Here is a 24,384-nt window from a genome sequence, read left to right as displayed (position 1 = left end):
TTTATCTTTTAGTTAGATAATTACACACATTACAAACTGGCCAGTGGCCATTATGTCACAGAGAGCAATAAAAGACACAGCATTTTCCACAGCCTCAATTATATCACAAAGACAATTGGCACCTTCAAAAGGCTGAAGGTAATTACTGTTATTACTTTGCTGCACAACAGCTTTAGGTCAGTGTGTGTCCATGATTCTTGTGGTTAATAACAGAGCACTTCTGCTAAACAACCCAGAATGTTTCAGGGCATCAATTTAAAAAAGGAGCTGCTGCACTACAGTCATCTCCAGTCCGTTTGATATAGAAACTTTTGTTGTCTGACAGAATACTGTGTGTGTGTGTGTGTGTGTGTGTGTGTGTGTGTGTGTGTGTGTGTGTGTGTGTGTGTGTGTGTGTGTGTGTGTGTGTGTGTGTGTGTGTGTGTGTGTGTGTGTTAGTGTGTGTGTGTGTGTGTGTGTGTGTGTGTGTGTGTGTGTGTGTGTGTGTGTGTGTGTGTGTGTGTGTGTGTGTGTGTGTGTGCCTAAGAAGGAAAAAAAGCCCAATGGGATTTTTTGTTCATAAACTCTGTAGTAAACAAAAGTTTTTCATACTTATTATTTAAGCAAGATAATAAGATATTCTTCACAAATTAACACCGCTTGTTTGACTTTTAAAGCTTAAATGCAATATCCAGAAGTAAAAAACTAACATTAGGCTATAAACAAACTAACGCACCCACATGCATCCAACTAGTCTGTCTCAGTGGATGTGCAGTGCTCTGATTAAGCCTGTCTGGGCGCTGTTGGCTTTGTACCGCTGCAGAGAAGTATGATTAGTTTGAAGAAATACACACAAGCAGATTGTTTGTCTATCCCAGAATGATAAGCTGGTGTAGCCAGCACATACTGCAGTGCTGTGGACATAGGTCTGGTAATGTGACACCAGCTTCCAACTGAATTCCCTTTTAGGTCATGATGACATTTGCAGTCTCATTTGGACACTCGTTAACAACCACCTAAAGACAAGTACAAGCTACAAAATGCAAGAGTGGTCTATTTATTAGTGATGGGAAAATGAAGCTTCATGAAGCATTAGTTGTGTTTGTTGAGCCCACTAGATGGAGCTCTTGGTTTAAAGAAAAAGGCTCATTGAATGGTGATTCAGCTGTGCCTTCAACCTTTTGTTGAACATACAGCATCATCTAGTGGACTCAGGAAATTGAGACATGTTTTCATATATCTTGAAGCCTCATTCACTAACATTCACGGACATATCGGAGAACAAAACAATAAAATCTCTTAAGCCTGTGTTAACTGCACACCTTATTTCTGGCATCAAATCAAAGACCCATTCAAAAAACTCTTTGACTTCAAATGAAGGAACCAGAAGTGAAAAAATGCTGACTCTTCCAGGTTTTAGGACTCTTTGTCCACCTGGCTCTTAGTCCACATGCCAGAGACACACGGCTGTCCAGCTGTATCGGCTAAACAAGCAGCTCTATATTTGCTATCCTTTCATATTTTAGCGCCCAGCCTGTCTTTGAATTATTGTAAGGATCCAGTGTTGGCGTGCTCTCATCCCTCTTTGACTTTGAGATCCATGAGGCAAAGGAAGCTTCACTTTTAAGACAAGATCAGAAGAGAAGATTAGAGAACCTTATCGCCCTGCCAAGACTCCACCAGCAGTTTTTCACTGTTTATGAATTTTTATGTGCACTTCTTGCACTTGTCAGTAACCAGATCTCAGAAACTACTTTGAAGGCACAGTCACAGCTTTACTTTAAATGAGTTATTACTCCACACTTACTGAACTTCCCATTTCAAATGATTTCAGAGAAGAGTTGACTGCAGTATACTGATCTGCTCTCTGTTGTATACAAACTACTGCACACCTGCAGCTTTATATTGGTTAGCACTGAGCTGCTGCACTGGAGAAATATTGAGCTACATGCTTTGCTCCAGGACACTTCAGTGCTGGTTGTTAAAGGAGCAACAAGTGTTTGAATTCAGCATCTCTGCCCTTCTTTTTGAGAATGGACTTGCAGCTCTTCATTGACAGGCCTCTATCTTCATCATCAGACCTGCTACATCACGTTATGGTGTAACAGCTATAAGAGGCATATCACATATTAGTGGATTATGAAGCAATGATTACAGTCTGCAGCCCGCTCTGCCATAATCTCTCATCACTGCCTTTGCTTCTCCCGGCTGCCAGCTGCGGTTCATGCAGCTAATTCCTGCTTAATTGAGTCGGGTGCCATTCACATCTGAAGTGATTATACTGTGTGGGATGTCTAAAAGTCTTCAACCTACTTTTAAGAAGAATGTTATTCACATGTCTTTCATGATGGAAAAGTTGAAATGTAGATCCTTGAAAGTAGAGGGGAACGCAATACTTTTTGACAGTGAACCTTTTATTAACAGGCCTGTTTTTTATACGTGTTATGGTAGGTGGCCACAGGCACCGGCATTTCTACACTTCCCATTCATTGTCAATGCAAGCAGCTGTGTGATGCATTGTGGTAGCGCGGTGGTCCTCATTTACATAAACATGAGGTCCAGGGCGTACAGCGCAACTTGAAATTCCCAAAAACCTTTTAAAATGAACCATTGTTGGTCTAAAATCAAGACAGATTCAGCAACTGCATAGTTTATTTCTCACCCCTCTAGTCCAAAAACACTGCTGTGAATGCAGTGTTTTTGGACAATGTGTATGCCATTAGAGGCATATCCAAGATCTGAAATAACTACAACAGTCAAAGCGCGGACCAGGTGGAGACAAGTGAAGCGTGAAGAGTGTTTGTGCAAATTTGCAATTCTGAGATTCTTCTGATCAGCTTTCTGTGAAAAAGGCCGGGGTAGAGCTGCCCGACAAACACACCTGAGCTGTCAAAACCAGTAAACAAGTGGTGTTTGAGATTCACATTTCAGAGAATGACTTATTAAGGCAATTTTATTTGGCTTCTTCAGGTAACCACTACGGCTTTAATTCTAACAAGCTGTCCCATTCTAAAAGCTAGTTAAAGCACCACTGTTTTCTCTTTCAGGGAGGACAAAATTGGCACCTTCTGGATAGGATGAATATATTCATAGCTAGCAGAAAGTTGCTTTGTGGCAACATCATCCTAACTCATTATGCAGCTGTAGAAAACTGACACTGCATGATGTGTGATTTTCCTTTCTCCAGACTATAGTGTCCAAGTATGGGTCACAGTTCCGTGGTAACTCCCAACATGACGCTCTGGAGTTCCTCCTGTGGCTGCTGGACCGCGTCCATGAAGACGTCAACCTGGCCTCCCACAACAACAACAACAAGAGCAAAGCTCCCGGAAAGGTAAGAATGGAGCAGGCTGGGCTGATGTAGCAGCTGTTAACATGATAGTCCTCACTGAACAGGAAACATGTGGCCCTTTATAGTAACATTTTATAATAAAAGTTCACGCTGCATGCCTAATTGATACATAACTAATGCATGACTCATTATGATTAAATACGTGCATTAATGCATTATATATCCCAAATTACTGTGGCTTGATATATAGTGAAGTCATTTTACTTAATGTGATGTCACAAGTCCTGATGGATCATCATTTTAGAAAAGTAAATTCACACTTAAGACACACATGAAATGGTGCAGGTCAGTGTCTCAGACTATTACATTGATCACTTTTCTCTGCTTTTGCTGCGTGAAGCCTTTTGAATGTTTTGAGATGTTTTTCATATCACTAATGACTATATGTGTGTTGTTTATTATCAAGCTAGCAAGTCTAACCTCTCTGATAGTGATGTCCACAAGTCTTTTGATAATTCCACAGACATCACAGTTTACTCTGCAAAGGTAATTTGTTCTGCGGTGCAGTTTTCATGCCACTGAATCCAGTGTGGCAGTCTAAGGTGTGCAACCTTGCTCTGTGTCTGATCCATTGCCTGAGGACAAGGAGAGTTCAAGTGTGGCGAGTTGGTGTTTGATTTTCCCTCAGCACGTCTCGTCCTTGAGGTAGGCCTGCTGGCACGGAGCATCCTGATCCATCCTTGGATGGAACTTTGAACTTCTCTGCAGTGAGCCATTAAGGCAGAATTTTCATGTATTATTAAAAACATGTTTTTACTTTTATATAGACATCCCTCTTTTTTGTAGTTTTAGCAGGGTGATAACCAGTGGCATAATTTATGAGAAGCGCTACACTTTCTGTTGGTGAGTCATTGCAAATAAATGTACTCAAACCCAGTGCCCTTTGTTTCCTCAGGCACTAACTGCAATTATTTATTCTGTAGTTTCATCATTATGGGATCGGGAGATACTGAGATCAGGAAGTCTTACACACCCAAGGCTATACATTGGATAATTTAAGATATAACACCCTTTTTCTATGAAGTTATTATGACCGACCTGCAACCTTTTCTTGCACTGACTACTACTTGCACTGGTTTTTTTTTTAAACTGAAGAGGAATGCACTGTCAGCATAGCTGACATAAAGCCAAGGTCATATTGAAAGTTTTGGCTAGTCTGTGTGAGGAGGGCCAGCTCCTTTTTCTGGCTCAAGTGTAGAATTTGCTCCTCTTTTTAATTGCTGTTGATACGTAATCCTTCCGTTAGCATCTTAATATAAAGCAAGGTGTGTGTGTGTGTGTGTGTGTGTGTGTACGTGCGTGTGTGTTCGATTCGATCTACTTCACACTTTGCAGGTGTATTAGTGTGTACCTAAGCAATACAATTTTGACATGCAACACCAGCGCTGTAGACCATTGTAATCAGGTCCAAGTTAAGTCCAAGTCCAGGTCCAGTCAAGTTTGAGCTAAAACCAAGTCCAATGGCAGTCAAGACCAAATCAAGTCCAGTGCTAATGGAGTCCTGTCATATTATTTGGCTTTATTACCAACTGTTTACAGAAAATCAAATTTGTTAAATAAAAAGAATCCAACACACGATGATGAATAAAGGATAAAGGCCAGACCTACTGTACATATGTGTTTGTGTTGTGCATATTATGGTATGTGCTTTTCAAACATGGCTAAATACATATGTTATATGTTGATGTCAAATATGATTACAAAAATGTAGTATCTAGGATCACATGTTTTGGCTTCACTTTTGAGGAGCTGTCAAGCCATCCGTCTTTTATATACAGCCTGCTGTTTGGGGCCCATACCACAGGCCAAGCAATCAACCCTTCACAAATGTTTTGAACAGGCACTGCACTTGAGTAACTCACTTGTGAGTAAATAAGGCAAAATGAGTGATGGTGAGTGAAATATCTGTTTATGACTATCTAACAGAGCGAGTACTATGGACCATAGTTCACCTTCATCTTCTGTAGGTGCCCAGCTCCCTGTGTCAGTGAACAGCCCAGAGTTTCTCATGTGTCTGTTCATACAAAGTACTGTGACACACTCACATGAACTGAGCTTCCCTGTTGTCGTGATCTGAGTTGTCCTTTTATTCTGGTGGAGAATTAACAATGGGGTGAGGTTCGTCTTTGAGTGCACATTGGTCCACGAAAGATATGACAGGAGGTCAGGAGAACTGTCGATGAGGTCTGCCATGATAAGTGAGCAGCACCTGAGGGAAAATGTCACTGCACACAATAAACCTTTAAACAAAAGTTGACTTAATCCTACATCCTGCTATTTGCTGATGTCAGCATCATCATTCATTTGACTGAAGGAACAGATGGGTTTGCTTGCATCTCCTCTAGAGAAACTTAGTTTTAACTTGTCAGAACAAAAATCCTGTCCCCGAATGGATGGAAGCCAACATGACAAACATTTTTGATATCCAGCAACCAGTCACTAATCGAGCAAATACTAGCTGAAGTGCCACTAGTGCTAATGGTGCCAATGAAGCTAAAGTTGGGTAGCTCCTATTCTAAAATACAAGCAGTGCGCTTTTGTTTTATAACTAGCACCAACAGAGGCAGGATGAAGCCAAGGCTGGTGGGAGTTGTTTGGAGGGAGTGTTGGATATATCTGAAACAGATTCCAGTGCAGCACAGGATGGAATTGCCCAGTAGTTTAGTGTGAACTAAACAGGGACTGTAAGTCCTGTATCCATGGTGACTTGAATGCCTATTATGCAAGCAGTAGCGCCTTGATGGCAACATTTGTTGCCCAGTCCAAATGCCACTTTTGGCCAACTGCCTTGAGTTGACAATTCTTATCCAAAATCTGCTATGTAATGAAACAAGCAAATCAATGTACAAGGCCTGTCGAACAGGTCTGCTATTTTGAAAATTAAAGTTTTAATTGGCTCTTAGAGACTTGCAAAGATAAAAGCAAAAGGTAATGTCAGAAACAAGCACATCAATAACAGCATTAACACCTGCAAGATATGTTGGATCAGCTAAGAGTGCTAAAGTGCGTCCTGTCAAGTCTAATTTTTAGCCTTGGCATGTTTCAAGGGAGGCAATGTGGGCCTGTCAGTGAGCAAAAACATCTCAATAACTATCAGATAGATTAGACAGGACAAAACTTATTGACTTAAGTGATCCCCTGACTTTTCTTCTAGCAGAAGTTTGGCATTTTTGTTTTTTTAGAAAAATGTCCTAAAAGATTTGGCTGGATGGCTGTGAAACTTCAATGAAGCCATGAAACCCAAAGAATGACTTCTAATGACTTTGGTGATCCCCTGACATTCCACACTAAACCACTATGGTGAACGTTTGTCCATGTACAAGGTATCGATGCACTAAACTAGAGCCTAGAGAGTCTGGTTTGGTCACTTTGGGTGGCATTTCTGTGTTTTGCAGATGATGTTGTGGCTTCATCTAACTGTAACGTGCGATATGCACTAGAGCTGTTTGAGTGAGATGCAAAGCAGATGGTGATCGGTACCTACAAGAGGAGGACCATCCATTTGAGTGAAAGATGGAAAGAACTGTGAGGACCACTGGCTACATGCCTGGCTGCAGTACTGCCGAATGGTGAACTACAAACCAAATTTCCCAATTATCAGTCTTTGTTCCAACCTCCTTCGTGGTTGTAAGCTTTGGGTGGTAACCAAAAAAAATAGATTGGAGGTACAGGTGGAGTATGCAAAGAATGTCATCTTTGTACAAGTTTGACCACAATCTATTGCATTGATTGCATTAATCCAATTGATTGCTGGATGTGCTGCTTTGTATGAATATTCAACTGCAGTATTAGCCTCCTGTCTATTTAAGGATTATTCCATTCCCTTGCTAATTTTTGTGTCATTTCGTGGGACTTTGAAAACCTCTGACATATTTGATTAGGGATCCTTTCAGAAGAATACAGTCCTGTAATAGCATGTTCTGCATATGAATAAATATATGAATAAATATCCCTTGCAGTGTGTGAGAGAGAGAGGGAGAGTGACAGGGAGTGCAGCACTATGGCCTCTGTCCAGAGGAGAAAATCTCTTGTGACAGTTGTCTCTTATGTTTGTCCAGGCCCTCTGCCATCAGCCAGTGTGGGCTCTTCGCAGACACCAAGGTTGTCATGGATTTCAGTTTTATCAGTGAGGAAACATGCGGCCAGATAGGCCTCTGCTCAGTATCAGGAATGGGAGGGAAGTAAATCTTCCTCCCCATGAATCATAGTCTATACCTTGCCTTATTCTCTGTTCATCCCTGTGGTAGCTCTTACAGCACCTCTGTAAGAATGTACAGTAAAGCTGTGGTATGCGGTCTACTATCAATGCCCAACAGACAAAGGGGCTTTGTGAGGGACAGCAAGGGCCTCACTGAGGGCAGGAGATTGTGGCTGTCGAAATCACACTCCTCTTAGGGTACATCCACACTAACTAACTATCCATACCTTTGGAAAGAATGAAGCAGGCACCCTACCATGCCTTTTGTGATTTCATCCTGCTTGATTGGGTGCTCCTTTCCCTTTGCCATGGCTTCCTTCGGCGATGGATAATGCTCTATTACGTTCCAATTTGCTGCCATTCTTGCTTTGCAACGACTCCCAATCTGTGCTTTCCACCACTGTTACAGCCTATACTTGTGTTACTTTCAGTAACAATTCCACTTCACCGTCGGTCCAAGACAATAAATCTCTAGTCTTACTTTTCACCATTGTTGTGCTTCCCCTGAAGTATTTTCAACTTGCCCGAATGGTCATGTTTTCAGATGTGGTAATATAGACAGAGATTATTTCTGATATGGACATAAAACACTTGTGGACGGAGATCGTTTTTGTCTTTAAACGCCATATTAGAATGAAAATGTGATCATTTTTTGTCTGTGATGGTTTGTTTGCTTGTTTGTTTATTGGTTCACCTCAGTGTTAATCTCCTCTGCTGCCACACTCTTGGAGCTCTGGTGGTGCTGGCTGGCAGAGTCATCCAGGGTCACAGCCAGGCTGATTTGAGGCGTCAGCCTTGTTTACCAGTCCACGCACGTTCCCACTCACAGCCAAGGAGTCGGCGAGCTCCATCCTCGTCTGCTGCCAATGCAGGAGCCTGTGGGCCGATGCTGATTGTTTTTAAGCCTGTGCTGTTAGTTACCACTAAGCTTAGGAGAACCAGAGCCCAAAGAAAGTTAGGAAGAGTGTATGCCCCCCCCCCCCCCCCCCCCCAATCCATTGCTCCATCCACAACCCCCTTTAGCTGGCACTGTAGTGGCAACCACTGAGTGGTTGGAGCTGAAGTATTTTGTATTTGTAATGGAGGGTGACGGCTCAACATCCTACACACACACAAACAGACATACACTACACACAGTCTAACATTTAGCGCTGACTCCCCATGGCTTTGACTTGGCGTACATTCTCTCTTGGTTTGTTGATTGTTCATCGCTTAGGAAACACAGTGCAGTGCAGCGCAGTGCAGTGCAGTCTCTCTCTCTCTCTCCCTCTCTCTCTCTCTCTCTCTCTCTCTCTCTCTCTCTCTCTCTCTCTCTCTCTCTCTCTCTCTCTCTCTCTCTCTCGCTGCTATATGAATGTGCCTCTTTGTAAGTGGCAGAAAGAAAGAGACACTTGTTGTGCAGCCCTGGTACAGAGAAGGAGAGGTGAGACTAAGTTTTCTGCAATAGTGTGGCAACGGGTGGTGGGACAGTGAGCAGTAGTGACAGCCATAGAGATGGGGAAACAGAGAGAGAAACGGCAGAGCATGAATGTTTCACATGTACAAATGTGTCAGGTTAAGTAAAGGAATTGATTTTGGAAGAGGGCCAGGCCCTCCATGGACAGGAGATTACCACAAGACTGGACTGCACTACATTTATCATGATCAGGATAAATGCATGTGAAGGTTTTTGGCATTCTCCCGTGTGACTGGAGTCTCACCTACAGCACCACAGTCTGGCCTACTGGTTTACAATACAACAATACCATGGCAGAAGAAGAAAAAGACTGCATATTGAGAGTAGGGAAGCAAAAACGGGCTGCAGCTATCGAATCTTTTTGTAATCAAGTATTCTACCAATTATTCTTTTCTCTCCTAATCGGATAAAAAAACAAATATTATAATTCTGTGTAAAAATGTATTATAATTTGCGTTATTTTGCAAAATAAATAAATAATGTCTAGGGTTGGCCTATTTGCTGTGGTAACCTAACAGGGCTGTGTGTGTGTGTGTGTGTGTGTGTGTGTGTGTGATTGTTTGTTTGTGTGTGAGCGTGCTCGTGTGCATGAGGGGGGGGGGGGGGGGGGGCAAGCTGTGTGTGTGTTAAAAGGCAGTACACTCCAATTCGCAATTTACCATGAAAAGTTTACTATTTAAACAATTCAAAGTAGTGCATACATTCTACGTGACACAGGTGTTTACTCAAACAGGTTTAGAGGACAAATAGATTTATTTAGAAAATGAATTAGAGAAAGATATTATCAGGAAGAGCGAGTCGCTCTCTTCTTGTTTACTGTAACAACGAGGAACGAACAAAACTCCACTGACACATTTACTCAAAAATAACTATAAAGACTGATCAGGGAGTTGATGTTATGTTTAACATTCATGAAAAACTAAACATAGAGGCGTTCACCAGGGCCGCTAACGTTACGCATTCTTTTCCTGTTATTCAATAACTACGGCAACCACCCTCCTTAAACCAGAACAGTGGCGCTCGGTGAAGTGGCGTTAACAACGGGCTGCTTTCAGCTCAGACGCTGACTCATCGATGCTGTGCTGTTGCGGTAGAACAGTTTTAGTTAACAGTGGACACATTGGACATTTTTGTGAAATGATCCCAAACATATTCACTGCCTTTTCCGGATGTAGTGGTGTGTATCCGCAAAAACAGTCAGTGTGGAACAATGATCCCTGCACTGAACAGGCCGCATAACGCGCCAGGCAGAGATTTTGCCTCGATGCATTTCTGAAATCGAGTAACTCGAGTTACTCAAGTATTTGTTTCAGCCCTAGAAGCAAATTGCGAGGAATTTCCTTAATGGAATTATTATACGTGTCAATCAATATTCAAAACAGCTGTACAGGTGTGGACCATAATCGCTAAAAACACAATGAATTAACGACACAGAATTTCAATTGTTATAAGGAATTAATGCCCTCACTTAGAATGAAAAACAACCTCCAGGCTTTATTGGAGGACATAAATTAGAGGAAGCTGAACATTCTGTATCAAAAGAAAGGGCTTTAGCTTTAAATACATATCATCACTCAGTAAACATAAAATAAGTTACACCAAGCTCATATTCAAGTTTTAGTTTAGCAAAGAAATATCCTGTGGCTACAGTATAGGATGCTTTCATATAACAACCTTTCACTGTGTTTACTGTGTTACTTTATTAAAGGAGTAATGGCAAATACAAACAGTTACTCAGTTGGGGGTTAGCAATAGCTCGCTATCAGGACTGTGCTCTCAGGTCTGCCACAGTGGGCACATCCTCGATAAGCCTGGTCCTCATCCACCTACACAATCACAATGTGTCCCCTGCTTGTTTATCAGTTGTGTTTTCCTTCCTTTCCCCCGCCCGGAGATTTGATTTGTACTGTGTGGGTGGTTGTGTACTTAAATTAGACACACATCCAGACAGTGACCAAGACACTCTACCAAGGTTTCCAGCTTGGTGTCTTTTCTCTCCTTCTAGCAGTACATGCCCGTAAATGCACCTCTAAACGTGCACTTGCCTGTGTGTCAGTGCTGCTCCCCTCTCTTGTCAGCGATGGATGTGAATGCTTCTGGTGTGTGTGTGTGTGTGTGTGTGTGTGTGTGTGTGTGTGTTTCCTCTCTGCTCTGCCTTTTTTTGTCTGCCCTGCCAAGCTAAAATGGCTTCCTGTGGCTCAGAGGCACCAAGCTGGAAAAGCAGTTTGAAGGGCAGGGTCCGAATATGACCGGTCTGTGTTTCAGGCATACAGTTTGAGGTCTTCTCTCACCTCCGACCCTGATCAGTGTTGATTGGCTAAGACCCTATAGTCCCAGTGAAATGAGAACACATTTTTTAATTTGGGTGAGTACTACATTAGAGTACTTTTTTACAATTACTATCACTTCTCTTACTGTAAAACAATTTCAAATGTTTGATTACTCATCATGAACTTGGACGAAAATGAATCCAATTAAATGAGACGACTAGCCGTGGCAGTCATATATAACGACACGTCTCAGTACAGAAGCTAAAGACGCCCCAACTTCTGTTTCACCCCAACAGATGATGAGTTGTCTGTGTGTACACGAGTCTAAAATGAACTTTATGCGTTCATCTAAATGGAGTCAATAACTCTCTGTCAGGCACAGAGGTCGGATTGGCTTCTTAAAACAAAGGAGCTGCTCACTGTGGCACAGACACAACGATCCAACTGTTCTTTAAAGCTTTGTGATGCATGGTGTTGTCTGGAACAGTCAAAGGACATTTCTATAAACTGCTCTCTGCAGGGAGCCCAGCCCAGAAAACATAGTCTTATTAAGTTGTGGTGAGCTTTGAAATGAAAGGAAAGAAAATTACCATTTGCTTTTGTGGGATGTTGACTTCTCTGTGAGGATACATGGCTCTAATGACTTAATAAGTGAAATATTTAAATCAGCGGCACACAAAGCCTTTTAAGTTTAACTCAGAAGCACACAAAGCGTCTTAAGAGTCACTGTTTGAACTCTCATAGATTTGTCTTCAGACGTGCTTCGCCCGAGGAGAAGAATGAAACTCAGAGAAATATAGTTCAATCAACAGCCTGATTTGTTATTTAATATGAAGAAATTCTCTCGCACGAATCATTCCCAACCATGCTGGGTCTGATTGGCAGACAGCCCCGACCCCAACAATTTAAGTGATTCAGATGTGCTGAGTGGACGCTTTCCAGGGAGTGTGTCAATTCAATTGCCTGAGACCGTTGTTGATAGAAATGATTTAAGCATGGAGACGTGCCTTTCACGCCGCGTCCAGTTTTAATGTGTTATCTTGAGTTTAATGGAATCAGCCTGTGAAGATAAATGGATTTTTATCAATCCACCCTCACCAACAAATGCCAGTTTAGAGAAAGAGCTTTGATTTGATATCAGTGGCAAACTTTGCATTTCTACAGTACTATACCTTTTATACTATGAACATATTTATTGTTATTTGAGATGGCCATTAAAACTCTGCCTTTCCAGCAGGTACCAGATGCTCCTGTGTGTCTCTGTTGATTGATGTGTGTGGTGTTTTCATCCTCATTTGTGTCGCCACAGTCCTCAGCGGCAGCCGCACAAGCAGGAGGGTAATAATAATCTTCATCAGCTCAGGAGGCCGAGCCACCTTCATTAGAATTAATTTCCTCCTCAGCTTCTCCTGCTGCTCTCTTTAAGGTGGGATAAATCTTCATAAAAGACATCTCACAAAGTCATATACACCAGTAAATGTGATATCAAGTATACAAGATTTCAATGACATTTTTACCAGGTTTCTTTTTAGATTTTAAGACAATGCTGTTTAAACAGTCTATGCAGGAATGAAGCAGAGAGGCAGACAGACATGGCTTCAGTGAGCAGTGATTGACTGGACCTGTTGGGCTCGAGTGTTTGTTGTATGTGAGTGTGCATGGAGTGTGAACTGACAGCTGTAGCTGTGCCAGTCGGGCACTGCTGCAGTGCCCTTGAACAAGGCACCAATCCTCCAAAACTGCTCCAGCAACACTGTACCATGACTGACCTTGAAATGCATGTGCGCTGTCTGCAAAAGATGCATTTCAACTGCTAATCACCTTGTTTAGATTGACAAATAATGAAAGTAATTTTATATTTTGCATAACTTCTTATACATGACTTGTATTATACTTTGCAGTGCCTTTTACTACAAAGAACACATTACTTGTACACTGAAACAAACGTGTGTAGCTGATGCTATCATGGCCTGATGAAATTGTTTGTCCAGCTGGTGGGCGGGGCTTTGCTTTGCTTTGGCTCCACTTGGACACAAACTTTCCCATTTTACAGCTAAACGCTGCACTAAAATATGTTTCACTGTATTCAAGAAATATGCAACACAGTAACAGAATCTCAATTCATATTTGATCAGCACTGTCTCGTTTCACAGTTTGATAAGAGTTCAGATCAGTTATTGATTCTGAAACTCCTCTGCTCTGATTGGTTGATTTTCTTTGGGTGCGGTGGAAACCAGTAGATACCATTAGGAGCACACAGAGAGAGGACTCTGGGAGCAGAGGGTGGAGGTAAAGATACATGACTTTTTCACAGATACTCTGTTTCATTGTGCTGTCAGGGTATAATGTCCGTTTCAGCAAATATGAAAAAAACAACATATTTTTCATAGAAAGTTACCAGCTTCACCTTTGGAGGAATACTTCCAGATTTTTTTGGGAAAAAATCAGCCTTCTTGCTGAGAGTAAGATGGGAAGATTGATATCATTCTCATGCTAGAATGGTAAATATTAAATAAGTAGCATGTAGGATTCAGGGGCAGAATTTTTTTTTTTCATTAGTATATATTCGCAAGAAACTCAGAATTGTTGTGTTTGTATCCCCCTGCGTCTGTGACAGCCGTGTCTGGAGGCATTATGTTTTCTGGTTGTCCGTCCGTCCCATTCTTCTAAACGTGATAGCTCAGGAATCACTCAAAAGTGAACTGAACACCTGATTCTAATGATTATTATTAACATTTTGGATGTAAATTGCAACTTGACTGGCTGACGGAGGCATACAACGGCAAGCTCCTAATTCCAGCTTGGATTGTTGGACAAAACAGTTCAAACATGGCAGAGCATGTGAGAAAATACAGTGTGGCAGTTAATACAGTTCTTACTGTCAGAAGATTCAAATAGATGAATAGATAATGAAAAGGTGTAGACAAACAAACCAAGACCATTTTTATTAAATATACTCAGTGTCCTCCATGACTCAGTCTTCAGTCACATCATTTGAGGGGTTCACAAGGTGTTTTTGGTCGAGTAGACGTCATATTCAGTCATCACTCAGTCATCACTCAGTCAGCTCATGTCTTTAAAATGTGACTCATTGTCATCACACCCAAAACAGAGAAATATTTGCAGATTTCTCAACCTTGTTGCTTGGTATACTGCAGCCCTCTGTCAGTCAGAAAGTGTGTTGACATCATGCATCAAGACATTTTAGGCCACAAGAGTAGAGCCTCCCTCCAGACCAGCTACTCATCTTTCCTTTCTCTTATCCTTGTTCATGTTGCCATGTCTGATGCAGTCCCCTCTGTCTCTCTCATTTCTTGTTGAAATTCATTTTGAGGTCTGTGCTCTCTTGTCATTAGGTTCTTGCTCCCAGGCGAACAGAGCCAGCACACTCGCTGCCTCCACAATGGCTCTCTCCTCGCAGGAGGATTCAATCAACAGCCTTTGTGACGTGAAAAAAGAGGATACCACAGCCATCAGTATACAGCCGTCATAATTCATTTCCATTTTTGACCAGCACTTCAGTCTCATGATTTTGAAATCATAGAGAGCACTTCCATTACATCTGTTGTTGAGATGGAATTGATCAACTTCTTTTTTTTTTAATTGTTTGGGTGCCATGCTCCTGAGTGTGTTACATGCAAAGATGCCAAGTAGATGTAAACAGCTGCCAGCAGTAGAAGCAGAAATATCGGTATCTATTGGTATCAGCATATATGTTTTCCAATATGCATCAGGGTTTACCGCAGCACTAACGCCTAAAAAAACAACACAGGCCTGTTGCCATAAGTAACGATTTCAAAAAAAAAAAAAAAAAAAAAAAAATATATATATATATATATATATATATATATATATATATATAATGATATGGGCGATATTCCCTGTGTTACACCGTTTTCTAACAGCAGGCTAGCGTCAGACTGTCGCGTTGCATCAATGCTCTCTCTCCACACTCTGTCATAGAATACGTGGAATAAGCTGTAAAATATGCTCCTGAAAAAAGATGATGATGATGATGTTTTGTAGCACTTGTTAGCGACCAGCTTTCTAAATACACGTATAAGCTTCAAAATTCACAAGGTGGGTATTGACTGACTTATTTTATGTCATAGGACAAAACGTTATTCAGACCTTATTTAAGGCATCTAACCAAGAAGCCACTCAAAAAAAAACACTGACTTGGATACAAGGGAAGCAGATGTGCAAAAATGTTAACTCACTTCTGGGACTGATATCAGGCAAGTTACGTATTGCAACGTAATGCCAAAGTGATAATACAGTACATTGTACAAACTGAAGATCTGACAGCATTATAGATGCATTATTGATACAGTAAATATACAGTATATATATGTATTCTCACAGCTTTTAACAGGGCTCATATGTATTACATCCATGACCTAACCAGTAGCTGCAGTATTGAGAGGTGTACTGACCGGCTTCAGGGACAGAACCCAACGTACTGCGTAGCTTATGTACAATCAGCAGTCCTCCTGTTACAACCCTGAGGTCAGTTTGAGTCCATGAAGCAATGTCTGGGCACTTTGCATGTCCATACAAACCCCACCCAGAGTGATCGCCCATGAGAAATAATGGGCCGGAGGGTCAGAGAGAAAAGCTTCCATCGTCAGTATCATTGGGACTATTTATAGAGAGGTGTGCACACAACAGGAGGCAGTGCTGAAGGAGACTGTCCATTATTTATCAATGCTCTGTATGTCAGGTGTGTGTACTACTTTGACCTTCAGTTACTCAATAACACTCTTTTATCTCGCTCTTTCCCCATCCGTCTATATCGATACACACTCATCTGTACTCCTGCCCCACATCTCCGTCTTACCTCCTGCGTCTCTCTGTGTTGCGATCACCACAGGGATTTAGGTGCTGTCGGGCCTTGTTCTCAATCACTCCACTAGAGTGCTTTCTTCTTCAGAAGCCGCAGCACATGTCCATCCCTGTGTGTTTCCACGGCTTGTTTAAATTATTCACATCAGGGCCATTACTGGGAACACTCGTCCCCCCCATTTATGATGTGAAAAACCACCCTGAAAACCCATCAGGATGAGAGGGGTGGTCGGTGAGGACCGGGGGGGCACATTTCCTGGATTTTTACCACAGTGAAGTGAGAGTGCCAGAGTTCCTTTACAGTGGATCTACTCACAGATATGAATCACTCGCTGCAACATTTTTGGGGTGAATAATTGAAAGCCTCCCCGTTGGGACAGAGTGCGCCATTAATCTGTGTGATTTCAGGCTTTCATGCTGAAGTACGGATGACCAGGAGTCAACCGTGTTGGATTTAACAGAGACTTTGTAGTGAGCTGCTCATCTGGGTTTGCATCCACACTGCTGAAAGGGATAATGAGTAAATGCAGTGCTGTTTCCATGGCTGCCAAATCTCTTTTTTATGACATTGATCTCACTGTGGGAAAGTCTTCTAAGCAAAATACAAAGCCTCACGGAGTGATTTCATGACATGAGCATTTTCTCACTTGAATCAATATTGTGCTCATGCTCATATTATTTTGGATATTATCTGGGAAAAAAGTGTTCCCTACGTTTGTTAAAATAATAAAACTATCTAGAAACCACGATTTCCTGTGTTGTCAGTATATTTCACAATAGTGTTCCCATTAAAATGCACTCATATCAGCTGGTATTCTCTATTGTTTAAAGGACATTATGCTTCAGAGGCAGCTGTGTGATTTCCTGCAGCCAGCTGCACAACAATGTGCTCATCATGTCTGGCCCTCTCCATCACTCTGGCCCCTCTCTCTTCCCCCTCAAGTCAGCACAAAAATCAGTCAGTGAACTCTGGCCTCCTGCTGAGCCAGCGGCCAGGCTCCATCCCACCACTCAGTTGCATGCTGTATCTTTGTCATTTATCTAAATCCCAGAAATCAATTACAGCACACTAAGGTGCCAGGGTGAGGGATTTGAGTTTTAATTTTCTCCTTGCTCCTCGGGCACTGGCACACGCCCCTCTCCTAGCATTGAGGCTTATGGATTAAGCAGGGGTAGACAATTCTCTGGCTTTCCACATCTTGAATATAAGCAGTTGCACGTTTTTGCGTTAATTTTTCTCCACATTTTTACCTTTACAGATATGAGTCTCTATGGTTTGACAATCAAATAATGCTGATACATTTTGTTGTAGGACACTGACAGTCCTGATTTACAACTTAAGGATATTCTCAAAACATCATTATTGCAAACAGGATGTTAAAGAAAAGCTTATTTGTAAAGTTTGATATTGAACTCTAACCGCCAGTCTGAGAGAAGGAGCAGGACTGACCTCTCACTGAGGAAATATTGCTTGTTTGATATCTTGTTTTATGGCTGCATGGTGATAAGAGGGAATACTGTGCGTGGCTCTGATCAGTGCAAGAATAGTGGCAGTAAAATGTTTGATAAGAAGCTGTATTATTTACAACTTTGTGCAATACTGTTGTTAGCCCACACTAGCCATGTTAGCTCCCACATGCTATGTTTACAACCCATACCCTTTTATTTTCTTCAGTTTGCTCTTTACTATTCTGTGTTATGGTTTGTGTGTCATTTTGCAGTCTTCAACACACACACATGACTTAACTATACACTTTCTACACTACTGATGCTGCTAAAACATATGCATTGGCACTGTAACACAGCTTGTATTCCATCATTGTTACATACTTTGAGCCAGTGTGTGACAAGTTGGTACCAGTGAAGTGAAGAAAGCAGCAAAGAAGCTCACAGCTCAATCCACAAGTCCTACCCACTGCTAAACAATACCGCAGTCCCAACTGATACTAAAACACCTCAGGTAAACCAAACAGCTTTCCAACCAACTATCCTGGCAGGAAGTAACTGACACAAAGAGAAGAACCAGGCACTTTTACCTCCCAAAGTGTTGGGTGAATAGCTCCAAAAAAGCTGTGCCAAAAATAACAAAGCATACGGTTACACTATTCCAAGACTGTTCCAAACCAAATCAGTAGCCTTTATAGGACCTATTTAAACAAATCTGTGTCATCTCCAATTCCCTTTAAAAGCCAGGTGTACCTGCAGCTGGTGCTGTTATTTAAACAGCAGATTAACAAAATTGGTGGTATTCTTCTGAAAAAGAGACCCTCCACCGTTTCACAGTCCTCTGTCCACTGTACACTAATAACCTTTTATTTTCTCTGACACCATCTGAATCCACTTGTACGCTTAAATCATTCACCTGAATGTAGGCTGTTACTTTTTAAAGTATGTATTGTATTGATGTACGAGTGATTTACTTAATGATCAGAGGCTGCTTTCAGTGATTGCTAACGTTTCCATGTGTGCAGTAAAGTTACGGCTGCAAATATCGTTGGACATTATCGCAGAAAAACTAAAAACTATAGTTATAAACTTGACAGCAGACAGACAAAATTAAACTAAAGTTCCTCCGCAATGTAAATAATATTTTCCTCATTCTTGATGTATTATTTTACCCATCCACTGTTAATCAGAATCTTAATTTCTATGACCTGCCCGACCAGACCAGCATACCCGTTGGTGCACAGATGAGCGTAAGTAAATTTACTACTTACAAAATGTGTGCGCTGGGCCTGAAAACAACTGTGTTGGACTGAAACTGGCAATGACAGTTGCGCTGCTCTGTGTGCCGTTCTGGGTCAGATAGAGCTCTGTGTCTGCTGCAGGAGGAAGCGACATAGGTTCATTTACTTCTAAAATGCTTATCACAAGCCTGATGTATGTGATAATATTGGGAAACAAGCCAAGTTAAAGTGACAATAAATATCTTTTATATATTTAATTCCTGTACAGGAAATATTTAATTTAAAAAAAGTACAATTGATGTTATTGGAAATAATAGTAGTGTAACAAAGTTAATGCAGAACAAAAAAATAGGATGAATGAGGTGTGGAGATCAGATGCAATACTGTAATGCAATACTGTAGCTATGAAAGCAGAAGTGTGTATGAATTTTATGCATCTTGACAAACCAAAAAGCAAACACACATGTGTCAGTATAGAGTATGTGCACCGTTTGTATTGTACAGAAGAAGAATACTAGTGTGGAAGTGTAAGAAAAATGAAATTTCAAATTGCTCCCATGTGTTAGCCGTCTAGCGGTCAGACCTGACTCTAAATATAGCTTCTCAGATCTGTTGCCTGCCTGTTTAGTTGCATTTTTATCAGTGTAAAGTTGGCATATTTTTCTGACAACCAATTTCAAAGATAGCATCTCACTTTCAAATAGGCATCTCTTGAGATGGACCCCTGTTATGTCGGGGTCACTTTACAACAGTGAAACAATTTCTTCAACCAGCAGCAGTCGCAGCTTACTCCATGGGATTTGCTATCTGGCTCATGATCGTTTCAATGATTGAGGCTTTATCAGGTGTCTGTGTGCATGTAACCTGCCCCACTTTCTCACTGTGCTTAAATGTCCACATCCTCGGCAGCTACTGTCAACACAGCTGACATGTTGCAGTCCTTTGACACGGCAGAGCTGAGAAGTGATAAGACCAACTTAGTCTGCACTCTGTGGCCTCAATGTTGCTCTGTTATCTCTACGTAAAGATAGCAATGGAATCCGTTACTGCATGGAAATCTCACTTCTCATTTCTGACGCCTTACGTACATTGCATGGTTGACCAGATCCAGTAACAAGAAGATCAGCTGGATTTCAACAGTCCAGGAGAATATGACTAAGTGATAGAAAATCCCTCAAATACTTTCTTTCCTCTTGCTATTTTCTGTACTAGTGCAGTACTCATTGTTGGGCCCATTTGGAGCATGTAACTGTTCAGAGTGTGTGCCCGTTCAGAACGGTTGGCCCCTGGAAACACTGCTTTCCGCACTCTTGATAACCACTCATAACCGATTATCACAAACATGATGTATGTGTTAATGAGGGAAAACAAGCCAAGTAAAAGTACCAATAAATATTTTTATATGTTTAATTATTGTACAAGAAATATGGGGCGACTGTGGCTCAGTGTCAGAGTGGGTCGTCAGCGGTTCGATCCCCACCTCCCCTGGTCCACATGTCGAAGTGTCCTTGGGCAAGACACTGAACCCTGAATTGCTCCCCGTGCTGCGCATGGGTGTGTAAATGTTGTGTGAATGATTAGATTAGATGGTCTGTAGATGTCCACTGCCATCAGTGTGAATGTCTGTGTGAATGGGTGAATGTGACAAACACTGTGAAAGCGCCTTGAGTAGTCAGAAGACTAGAAAGGCGCTATATAAGTACAAGTCCATTTACCATTTAATAAAAAGGTAATATTGATATTATAGAAAATGGCAGAAGCATTTGAGCAAACTTTAAGGGCCAGCTTTAGCAAAACTGTAAAAATCTGAAAAATAACTTTCCAAAACTTGATCGAGCATGATCTGTACCACATTTGGTGATGTTTGCCCAGAATTTGTATTCAAGAGGCTTCATCAGTTCATGTACGCATCTGACCAGGTGGGGAACTAATGAAGCCTCTTGGAACCAAGTCCATTTACTTTTGACTGAAATTGCTTTGGGGATAACGTTAGCTTTGTTTCACCTGTTAAAGCAGGACAAAGTACACCTGTATCATCCTTTTTGGTAGACAGACATTTATGACCTCATAAATTCCCATCAAATTCTTATCAAAGCCTGGCTCACCTTCAACCCAAGCAGAGGTCTAATCAGCAGAAGAACTGATGAGTGTTCAGGGGCTTTAAAGCAGGGGTTGACACTTGGGTTTCAAAAGCACATGCCCATAGGGCAAGTACAGGTCAGCTTCAACTTGCCTGAATGTCATGTTCACTTGCCTTCAAACCAAGATGTACTGCACACTTTGCACCGCGAAAACACCATCTTCTCCTTTATACTGAACCAATGGAAGTTCCACGTTCCAGTCATTTTCAGAAGCTGAGATCTCTGCACATTGGCAAATGAGTGTGATGACATGGACATGAATATCCAGTTCATAAGGCTTATGATCATATTCAGGATATGGTGATTACATGAGCACAGAGAACTCATGGTTATTCATATTCACTGTACACATGAAGAATACCACTCTGTTAGCAGAGGCACTGTTTACAGAAACAAACCAGCTTCAGGAAATATGAAACATTTACTATAACTGAACAACTTAACTGCTACTTTGTTCTCTGCTCTGACCATCAGCAGCTACAGCTGTCTGCTCTGAGTTCATCCTCTGTCTCTCTTCACCTACACACACACAGACTAGCCTCCCTACTGTACTGAGGCATTCCTGAAATGATCTACGTATTAACTTGCTCCGCACCGCTGCCAGCCTGTGTCACTAACAGCACAGAGGACAGGAAATCAATGGCTGCAGATACACAAGTTCTTTCACTTCCAAAAGACAAAACTGAGTTAGAACCTCTGATAAAACAGACCAGAGCGACCTGCTGCGCTCGCCGCCATCTTTGCACCGATGTCAACAAACAAAGTCAAAAGTAGATAGCGCTATGCTGTTAATTTTTCATCTCAACCAATTTGAATCGTCACACATTTATACACTTTTAAATGTCTCAAGATGCATCGTTACATCCCTAGCTCAGATTTAAGCACCAGCCAGAAGTTAGAGCGAAACTGTGTGCACACACACTGCAGACTGTCAGCACACACGCAGGCTTCAGTAAGGTACGCATCTATCTATCTATCTATCTATCTATCTATCTATCTATCTGTCTATCTATCTATCTATCTATCTATCTATCTATCTATCTATCTATCTATCTCCCCCCCCCTCTCTCTCTCTCTCTCTCTCTCTCTCTCTCTCTCTCTCTCTCTCTCTCTCTCTCTCTCTCTCTCTCGTGTATACATACATATCCTCCTATCCTTAGAAAATATATTTTTGTACATCTCCTTGAACTGAATAATGTTTTGCTTTGCTTGAGTTTCACATTCAATTCATTCCACAGTTTGACCCCACAGATTGAAATACACATACTCTTCACAGTTGTACCAACAACCTTTTTTAAATAGAAATTTCCTCTCATATTATAACCACCCTCCCTGTTTAAGAACATTTTTGTATGTTACTTTTTCCATGCAAAGAGGAAAACATGAGATAGGGGTTAGAGATGTGCCATTGTATGTGCCTGTTGAAGCACAGAGCAGCAGGAAGGTTAAGGTTTCAGCCTCGCTTTGCAAAGCTCAAATGCTCTGAGAAGAATAGAGTCAAGATTTGAAATGGTGGTGAACTGTAAAGGACCCTCCTGTCTCTCTGTCTGTCTCTGTCTCACACTGATTTCTCAGATGCATGCACACACCCTCCACTTCCCTCTCCCCTTTAGAAATTCTAAACCTCCTTTCAGAGGAGGTCATGGTCGAGCTGCCAGCCTGTGAACAGTGGCAGCCAGTATGGGACCAGGAGCTCAAAATGGCAGGAATAGTAAACAGAGGGAGAGAATGTGTCAACAGAGAAGGATCGGAGAGTGCATTTCCGTTTGGCACTGCCAGCCCGGTGTAAAAGCACAGCTGAAATGATATGATGACTTAATGCATTCTCAAGTACCTGACTTTTGCACCAGGCTATTGTGGGGTTGATAGCGTGCGGGCGGAGAAGTGCTAACAAGGTACTTGCATGCACCATGATGGCCTTTTAGGCAGAACCACTTGGTGGGTAAAAGAATGTTTTCAGGACATTTTCCTCATAAGGATACTGATACAGTGAGACTGCTTCAGAACTTTTAGATTCTACTCCTCTGTACAACCATTTTACAAATGAATAAGATTGTTGGGCATTTTGGGAAATACTCACTTTCTTGTCAAGAGTTAGATAAGAAGATTGATACCTCTCTTAATTTTTTAAAGTTTTATCGATCTTCTCTTTGAACTCTAAAGCGAATGAGAGTATTTCCCAAAATGTTGAATTATTCCTTAAACTTGTCGAGCGTCTGGCTTTTTAACAGTGATATGTACTTTTTATTCAGGACCACGCTCCTTATATTGAACCATTTATTGCAACAAATGGAAATACAGTTATGTTATCACTGGAATAGCCAAGCAGCATGCTAAGCCAAAACAGTACAATACAGAAAACCCACCATGGCGAGAGTGGACCCAAAGCAAGACACTGAATATCATTTGAATCTCTGAGTCATGTTAGGACTAGCTTACCCAGTTTGTGACAGCACTGGTGTAGCAGGGATCAGTGCGGAGGGTATCATATTTTAATGAACCACCTTGTGTGAGGACAGACTGTAATTGGTGTGCGACATAATATAATTCAGTCAGCAGGCTGTTGATCGATAATGGCAGGAGCATATGAAGTGTGTGTCCTGCATGAGTCAACGCAATCCTTTTTTTAGTTTAGTTCATCCCACGTATATTGTATCTCTTCATGAGTCAGAGAAATACACGTAGTTAGACGTCTCAGAACATTTGTGCATCATTATATGTACATGTATATGTAAATCTACATAATAAAAGTTGTTAAATAGTGAAAATGTTATATTGAACTGTAATACTGATGCAGAAGGTTGTTCAGTTACTTGTGTGTCATTGACACACAACAGTGTTTGTGTGCCACTCCACTCATTTGCTTTATGCCCTTGCCTTTTAGTTATGAATGTGTTTTTCCTCCTCTTCTATCTTCATCCAAGGCTTGCTTCCTCTTTGTTGGAGGGGAGTAGACTAAGATCAAAGAGTAAAGACAGGAGTTTATGTTTAGGTCAGAGCTTTCCACAACTTTTGAATATCACGTTATTTCAAAGGGAAAGCAAGAATGTGCTAAAGCTGCTTTCTACAGGAGCACCTGTAAGATTTCCAAATTTATTGTTGCACTGCCCCTATATACAGTACGAATCTCCTCTCACAACGACAACCTGAGCAACAGCTAGCCTAATGATGGATCTCAGAGTGTGACAGCGTGGTGTTTATTGGTGGCCTCCTCTGTGCTGCAGGTCCCCGGTGGAGCTGAGGAGGTACTGTCTCCTGATCCGTCCCAGACCCAGCAGCCCAGACTCCAGCACAGCTTTGTCCAGGAACATTTCCAGGCACAGTACAAGTGAGTCCTGTCCCTTCTTAACATACCACACACACACCTGATTAGATCTACAAATACACACTCAACAAATCAAAAGGTCTTCTCTTAGGTCTTTGTGACCAGTAAGACCGTACAGTGATTGCATTGGA

At 41.6% G+C, this 24,384-nt stretch overlaps 1 protein-coding gene across 1 annotated transcript in view; it reads left to right on the top strand.

The window, feature by feature from the left end:
- Window positions 1–24,384, top strand: part of usp43b (ubiquitin specific peptidase 43b) — a gene marked incomplete at its 3' end in the record, with an annotated part of 83,115 nt that overhangs the window by 5,264 nt on the left and 53,467 nt on the right. Inside the window, exons 2-3 of the mRNA XM_083931431.1 lie at window positions 3,167–3,313; window positions 24,153–24,256. Coding sequence (XP_083787557.1) covers window positions 3,167–3,313; window positions 24,153–24,256 — 251 coding nt within the window. The remainder of the gene's footprint in view (window positions 1–3,166; window positions 3,314–24,152; window positions 24,257–24,384) is intronic.

Source organism: Echiichthys vipera (genome assembly GCF_963691815.1).
Source record: "Echiichthys vipera genome assembly, chromosome: 17".
In the NCBI taxonomy this organism is placed as follows: domain Eukaryota; kingdom Metazoa; phylum Chordata; class Actinopteri; order Perciformes; family Trachinidae; genus Echiichthys; species Echiichthys vipera.
The sequence above is the reverse complement of the archived record's forward strand: the minus strand, read 5'-3'. Positions and strand labels throughout refer to the sequence as shown.